Source organism: Dermacentor andersoni, unplaced genomic scaffold (assembly GCF_023375885.2).
Source record: "Dermacentor andersoni unplaced genomic scaffold, qqDerAnde1_hic_scaffold ctg00000039.1, whole genome shotgun sequence".
Taxonomy (NCBI): domain Eukaryota; kingdom Metazoa; phylum Arthropoda; class Arachnida; order Ixodida; family Ixodidae; genus Dermacentor; species Dermacentor andersoni.
In genome coordinates, this window is record NW_027314752.1 from 1,248,542 (window position 1) to 1,256,797 (window position 8,256).

Below are 8,256 nucleotides of genomic sequence, written 5' to 3' on the forward strand. Positions count from 1 at the left end.
GTTATAGCTAACGCTTGTGTTCATAACTTATTACTAACAATTGATACTACAAAAAGGTTTGGAGCTGACGGAGGGCCAAACAAATTTTTACAGCGATACTCTGAAGGGAATGCTCGGTACTTGACAGTTATATTTAACAAATCTCTTGAGATGTCTCTAAATTCCCCAGGTTTGGAAACAAGCTAACATCATTCCCATCTTCAAATCTGGCAGCAAACAGCTAATCACTAGCTGCCTACATGTTGCAAACTTCTCGAGCACATCATTCAGTATTTATCGGCAAATAACTTTCTTTCCCCACAGCAGCATGGTTTTCGAGCAGGATTTTCTACAGCGCAATTATTAGAATTTACGCATGACATAGTCACATCACTAAATAACCGCGGTCAGCTTGATGCCATCTTTTTCGACTACTCAAAAGCACTTCACAGGGTAAGCCATTAAAAACTACTACAACTTGCTGCAATCTCTCCTGGTAATAAACTAATTGACTAGATATCCGATTACCTGCACCTCCGACTCCAATCCGTCACTTTTAATTGCAAAACCTCTTCTATAGCTCAGGTCATGTCAGGGGTGCTGCAGGGCTCAGTTCTCGGGCCGCTCTTATTCATCATATATGTTAATGACATTATTGAAGTAGCCAGAAACACACAAGTGAAAATATCTCTACGCAGATGAGTGCGTGATCTATTGCAACATTCGTACTCTTCGTGATCAAGAAGTTCTTAACAACGTATTTTCATCATATTCAGACTGGAGTAACACATGACAGATCAGCATTACCTTAAGCAAAACTGTGGCAATGACTTTTACTAACAAGAAACAGCCCCTAAAATTCACGTACAGCACTCAAGGGTACAGTATAAACGAAGTTAACAAGTTCAAATGCTTTGGACTTACTTTAACAACTAACCTAACCTTAGTTATGCCAACCCTTAGTTGGCATAATCATATCAATACAGTCTGCTATAAAGCGCTGCAAAAATTAGGGTGCCTAAAACGAACCTTAAAGCAAGGCACTAAAGAGTGCAAGCTTAAAACCTATAAATCACTAGTTAGACCTGTTTTAGAGCATGCTTCTGTAGTGTGGTCGCCTCATCGCATAAAGGATATTTCCAAATTAAAATCCACTCAGAAAAAAGTTACGACCGTATGTTTTCACCGTCATCGCACGCACACGCTTTATCACTCGACCCACTGTCGTTTCGTTGCACACAGTGTGACCGTCTAATCTTGCAGCACAAAATCATACAAGGATCGACTAACAATGAAGCGCCTACCTTGCTAATGACACCTTCTGTGCGATTAAGTTGACGTATTCACCCATTAAACATAGCTCCCTTCATTGCAATAATAGATGGTTTTAAGTTTTCTTTTTTTCCACACACTGTTGAATTATGGAATAACTTAGTTGGTTCTCTGCGTTTATTGCCGACTAATCAATTTCGGAAAGAACTGCCTAACCATGTTAGTTGACATTTTTGTGTTCATAAGTTATGTAACCCACTTCTGCTATGTCTCTAAATGAGATAGCAGCGTTTGTAAATAAATAAATAAATAAATAAATAATAAATGATTAGGACATTTGAAAGGTCCCCGTAAGTAGTGTAAGAAATTAACAAAAGAAATGAATTCATACATCAAATTTGTCCACTTTGAAAGATCTAGCTTATGCAGCTTACCGAACTATGATATCTATTCCAGGTACAGAGCTAAAAATTTATGAAGTTCTAGCTCCAATTTTTTTCATGCTGGACCATCTTTGTAAATTCCTGTTATAACATTCAGGCCTTCAACCAAAAATATGCTGCCAGCAATCACCAGAATTTAGGTTTTTCTCTCCAATTGTAACAAATTTCGTTATAATCGACACACTGGTTATTCAGAAAAACATTCCTGCGTTTTACATGTATTTGAATAGGCGGCATCGGAGTTTGGCTCGAGTTAAAGCTTGCTAACATACTACACGTAACATACTACACATAAGTAAATTTTGTAATTCAGACTCTAGTTCAACAAGAGTGTTGACCTACATTACAGCACCATGGTGCTGTGCTCTCTTTAATCTGTTCAAGTGATGAGGACCTGGAGCAGACAGTGCAACTTTATGGCCGGTCACCTGTATGAATGCACTGGTGTATCTCCAGGGCATTCTTCAACGAGAATCTCTGAAGGCAGAGTGGGCACTGAAATGGCTTCTCCTCTCATGTCTCCTGAGACTGCCCTTTTGCGAGAAGCTCTGAGAGCATGAAGGGCACTGATATGGCTTCTCGCCTGTGTGGCTGCGCAGGTGTTCTTTCAGGGAGGTCTTTATCGAGAAGCTCCGAGAGCATGAAGGGCACTGAAATGGCTTTTCGCCTGTGTGGGTGCGCAGGTGGACTTTCAGGTTGCTCTTTCGTGAGAAGCTCTGAGAGCATGAAGGGCAGTCAAATGGCTTCTCGCTTGTGTGAGTCACCAGGTGCTCTTTCAGGTGATACTTTTGTGAGAATGCCTGCGAGCATGAAGGGCACTCAAATGGCTTCTCGCCTGAGTGAGTGAGGAGGTGCACTTTCAGGTCGCCCTTTCGGGAGAAGCCCCGAGAGCATGAAGGGCACTGATATGGCTTCTCGCCTGTGTGGCTGTACAGGTGGGCTTTCAAGTAAGGCTTGCGCGAGAAGCGTTGAGAGCATGAAGGGCATTCATATGGCTTCTCGCCTGTGTGGGTGAGCAGGTGGGTTTTCAGGTTGGACTTTTGAGAAAAGCTCTGAGGGCATAAAAGGCAATGAAACGGTTTCTCGCCCGTATGGATGCGCAAGTGGTCTTTCAGGTGAGCCTTATCCGAGAAGCTCCGAAAGCATGAAGTGCACTGAAATGGCGTCTTGATTGTGTGGGTGAGCAGGTGGGTTTTCAGTCTCTGCTTCTGTGGAAAGCTCTGAGGGCATAAAGGGCAATGAAACAGTTTCTCGCCAGTATGGTCGCTGGCATGTTCTTCCAGAAGAAATAGTTCATCAGTCTCATAGTCACATAGCTGACATCGGTGGAAGCATCCTTGCTTTGAGTTGTCACATTTGGCAGTTGATGCAGAAATTAAAGGCCTCGATGCTGCACAAACAAAAAAAAGTAAGTAAGAGTTGTTAAGAAATGGCAAAAAAGAACACAGAGGCTAAATTTAATGACAAGCAATCTTCTTCATTTGATTTGGGAGATCTTCAGGGTGATTTCAAGTACGATGAAACAAAGAACTTTTAACGGTTATGTTTATTTACTCAGTAGCCACCACAAGATCACCTATTTATAATTTGCACTATACCGACTCTGTGTCAGGAAGACTCGGTATCACTTACTCCGCCGCCCCTACCCCTTAACCTGCCACATCGCAAGACAGAGTAATTAGGAGGCACAAACTGGCACAACAAATTTGTTTTATACCAGACTTCATCAGTTAGTTTCCTCTTGATCACGCACTGAACTTTGGCAACATTATCTTAAGTCGAGATTTGAAGGAGCCGGCTAGGAAATGCTGCAGTTTTTCCCATATAACCTGCCAACCCGCATCCTCTTTCAGAACAGCCCAGAAAGAAAAAAAATAATATGCGCGTATAACCCATGAAAATAACTGCATACACAACTCCCAGATGTGTACAAAACAGCATCCATTATGGGATAAACTACTTGTCCATGTCGTATCTTAAGCCAATGACTGCTTTACTGTTTCCAGAGATGGGAGCTGGGCCGTTGATCACAGCTTATCGTGACCCAAGTTCAACTATGCTAGCACCATGTGCACTATTACCTCTTAAATGCAAAATGGCGACCCACGTAGAGGAGGAGAATGACCGACAGTGGAGGAGAGAAGGGAGCTTCAACACACAGGGGTGGAAAAAGGGTGGGATTCCCCAGGAGATAGCGAAAGTGTGAGAACTCGAGAACCTTGCCCTGAAGTGTGGCTTTGTGGCAGCGCAGGCTGTGTTATGGAGCGAAACTTCAAATCCGAATTTCAGTAATTCACACCCCGATCCTGACCTTACAGAAAATTTTAGCAATGTTTGGTGCGGCTCAGAGCTGCAAAAATACGGCAACTCCTTTTGGAGTGCACTCTGCTCCTTCCTTGTGCTTTGCCATCACAAAATAGAGGCAAATGATTGCCGGAACCGACGAATAGTACGCTCCCGTTGCAAAGTGCAGTGGATTTTAACACACTAGCAGGTGAAGGTATTGTAGTATTTGCAAAGGGAGATACCAAGCACCGTCGGTGACATTAAAGGAATGACACACACACTAGTTTCATACTGTGCCTAACTTACCCTTCGGCTGCAGGGAGGGTGTCCACACACACACACACACACACACACACACACACACACACACACACACACACACACACACAACACACACAACACACACACACACACACACACACACACACACACACACATATATACACACGTGTGTGTGTGTCTGTGTGAGGATGTTACAAGTCCTCCTTGGAATGAGGCGATGGGTAGTGCCACCACGCTCTTGTTATTTTAATGCCCAGTGCCATACCTATGTTAAAGTAAAGAAAAGAAAAAAAAACCTTGGTGAATTCAAATTAACAAAGTTTCTGAAACCCTACAGTGAATTTTTGTTTTTGTCCACCACCGTTTTTCTAGATTACCTATTTTTATTTCGCCATGCTTCAAACCGCCTTTTACTAATCTCTATTGTGGACATGTTTACTTTGCCCATGCTCTCATTGAACCCAAGGGCGTCAAGAAAGCCAGTGATTCCTAAATCGACCGCTGGGCAGATATCTTCACATTCTAATAGAACATGCTCCATGGTTTCCCTAGCTTTACCACAGCAAGCACATGCTTCTTCTTCCTTCCCATATCTCGCTTTATAAATGTGTGTTCCAAGGCATTCTGATCTCGCTTCGAAAAGTAATGAGCTTCCCTTTGAGTTATCATAAACTGTTGCTTTCAAGATTTCGTTTTTTCCTCTTAAGTAGTTACTCATGGTAGGTTTCTTTTCCATTGCCGCCACCCACGAGATTATTTCAGCCTCTGACTTTTCACTTGACGTTCTTTGTAGCTATGTTGCTCACCACACAGGCCGCATACTTGCTGGTAACCTTCCTAGTTCTTTTCCTCCACTGTGAATCAATGTTGTTCCTGTACAGATACCTAAACACTCTCCCAGCCCATTTACTTTCTTCCACATTCCTCAGTCAATCTTCATAATTCATTTTTCTGTGTGCATCCCTCACTTCAAAACTTGCCCAGCTCATATCACCCTGGACAGCTTCATTTGTAGTCCTCCCGTGAGCGCCCAATGTGGGAGTCCCACTGACCTTTGGTTGCCATCAAGTCCTAATTGTAGCCCTGATTTCAAGCAAACAATCGCATTTCCAAAAGCAAGTCCTGGAACCCTTAGAACTTTGCACATACCCTGCAGCACCTCGTATCTATTGTATCCCCATAGCCCTCTGTGTTTCATTATGGCCGCATTTCTCTTCCCCTTTACTTTATTCTTTTTTCCTGTTTCCATATATTTATTGCCTTCATTCATTCGTATACCAAGATATTTGTATTCATTTACGCAAGATATTTCCTGGTGCGGTATTGTCACTGTCTGTTTGCTGTTTTTAAGGAATACTATAACACCCCATTTTTTAACGCTACATTTCAGACATAACTTATCCCCTTCCTTTCCACAGAATTAGCCAGACATTGCATGTCACTCTGTGTGTTAGCTAGCAACACAATGTCGTCCGCATAAAACAAACCTGGAAGCTGCTGCTCTACTATTGTACCGGCCTGTTTGTATGAGAGATTAAACCCGATATGACTTCTTTCTAGCTCCCTTTCCCTCCTCACCATGTACATCATAAACAGCAGTGGGGATAACGGGCACCCCTGCTTCAGTCACTTGTTGATATCAACTTTCTCCTTGCTCCTCATTCCTTCTCATTCGATGCAAACGGTATTTTCTAGGTAAATCTCTCTCAAAAGCTCTAGACAATTGTCACCTAAGCCTTTCCCTTCGTGAATATCCCACAAAATGTTGTGGCCTACGTTGTCGCTCCTGCAATTTCTAAAAACGCCACATACAACCGTTTCTTTCCTACTCTGAACACTTCAATAGACTGAGCATGGAGAAAAAATTAGAATCCAGACGCCTATGTATTATGAAGCCATTGTGAAGTTCCTCTAAAATGCCATTATTCTCTGCGCATTCTTCCAGCTTTAATTTAATTGCCTGCATTGCTAACCTGTATATTACCGATGTCATGGTCAATGGTCTATACGAGTGAATTCTATCTTTCTCCCCCTTACCTCTATAAATTATATTTATTTTACTTTGTTGCCAACTGTCTGGTATTCGTCTATCTTTTAGACTTTTTTCTACTGCTTTCCACGAGGTTTTTTTTACTTTTTGGACCTACTTGATTAATCAGCCTAACGGTAACTTCGTCTAGCCCTGTGGCTGTTGGCTTCGCAATTTTTTCTTGGGCTTTCTTCCAGTTGAAATATGTCAACACCAACTCCTTTTCCATCTGGTTCTCTTTCAAGCTCTTTCTTTCCTCAATTAAAACCTCATCATTGCCTTGGAAAGATTCGGCTGTTATTTTTCCAATGCAATTTAATGGTGCGTTCCCTTCCAGTTTGTTTCCATCGTCATCTAAGATATGTTGTATTGTTTCAGACTTACTGCCTAAAGGTTTATGTGGTTCCAAAATATTCTAGTTGCGGCCTTCTTTTTCTCCCGTATTTCTGACAAACAATGTTCACTTTCACCTTTTATCATTGCTTGCACCACTATTTGAACCACAGACTTTTTCTCCCGGTATATTTCCCATTTACTGGCTACTTCATCCTGCGGCGACTGCACCTTCTTTGCCTGCCTGTGCTCTCGGGATGCTTCCTGTTGTTCGGCGATCGCTTCTCGTATCTCCCTGTTTGACCAGCTTTTCAGTTACTCTTTTTCCTTTCCAATGAATAGCTGCTTCTCTTTCCGCATTTCTTTTGTTATTACATTTGGAAGCTCACTATATTCCCACTCATTGCTTGGCAATTTGTCAAGTTCTTCCTAGACTCTCGTAGCTATAGTTGTTATTTGTTCAGCGTTCGAATTTGGACTGGACATTTTGTTCTCCTTGCTCTCTTTCGCAACTGCACATCTCAGTTTCAGAATGATGTGTTTATGGTCACTTGCTATGCTACTATACCCTTCCTCGTCAATGACCATTTCTCTCATCTTACCATGGATTCCTTCTGTCATCAGGCAGTAATGTCAATTGCCGGTTTCATAACTCCCCCGTGGTCCGCTTGTTGCTTACAAACATCTAGTATTGACTTCTCGTTGTTGTCGGCATAGCCATCTAGATCCTGTGCGTGGGCATTCTTGTCACCTAACAGGACAATTTCAGCATCATTCCCGAAACCCTTAATATCAGAACTTTGGCATTCCACTAAGTGATTCTCGAGCACTAATCTATTACTTTAGCTTGACTTAATATTTGTCCTTAGTGTCCCTTTAAGCTCAGAACAAGTTCAACAAATTTACATGATCAAGACTGCTGTATTAGACCATTTAGTATTTGGCAGTGGAATTGTAGGCAGTCCAGTAATAAGAAGGCATCTCTGCAGCAGCTTGTTAGAACGCGTGGTGTGAAACCTCAGGTTATGTTACAGGAAACACTGATGTCTAGGGTGACCTTAACAGGTTTCAAAGCAGAAGTTAAGGATAATGAGCACGGCAGAGGACTCGCAACTTTCATTAATAGGATGTTGGCATATATTAGGAATGATCTTCACATGGCGGATTGCAAGATTGAATATATTATGATGGAGCTAATTTTAGGTCGGCAAAGCTTACTGCAGATGCATTTAGAATCCTAGTTCCAGTTCTTTACCTTTATCAGATATAACAAAATGGCTAATTTTTTACTTTGCTCTAATACACTAAAACCCACAGATACGTTTTTCGAAAGCGAGAAAAGAAAAGAAAGTACCTTACCTATTCGCATAATGGTCAAACTTTGTTGTTAAAAAAATTGACGCAAATTCAGGGGTGCCATCATTACACAAGTTAAATTATCTGAGAAAAGAAAAACAATTTTTCATCCTGCATTTGCTGTGGGATGACAATAGGTCAACAAACAGGTGGCTGCCGTTGTAATAGTGCGGGACACCAAAACAAAAATGGAGGCCGGCAGAGCAAGCCAAACGCGCCGAACGAAATTTATTATTTTTCCTGAGTATATTATGCGCATTGAAACAGTTTCTTCCG

The 8,256-nt window shown here is 41.9% G+C and overlaps 1 protein-coding gene across 1 annotated transcript; it reads right to left on the bottom strand.

Moving 5' to 3' along the window:
- Positions 1-1,989: 1,989 nt before the first annotated feature.
- LOC129383570 (uncharacterized) lies at positions 1,990-7,952 on the bottom strand. Its single transcript, XM_055068203.2, has 2 exons — positions 7,227-7,952; positions 1,990-3,084 (listed from the first exon to the last, which is right to left on the bottom strand). The coding sequence occupies exons 1-2, from the start codon at positions 7,243-7,245 to the stop codon at positions 2,159-2,161; spliced, it is 945 nt and encodes a 314-aa protein (XP_054924178.1). The 5' UTR covers positions 7,246-7,952; the 3' UTR covers positions 1,990-2,158.
- Positions 7,953-8,256: the final 304 nt, after the last annotated feature.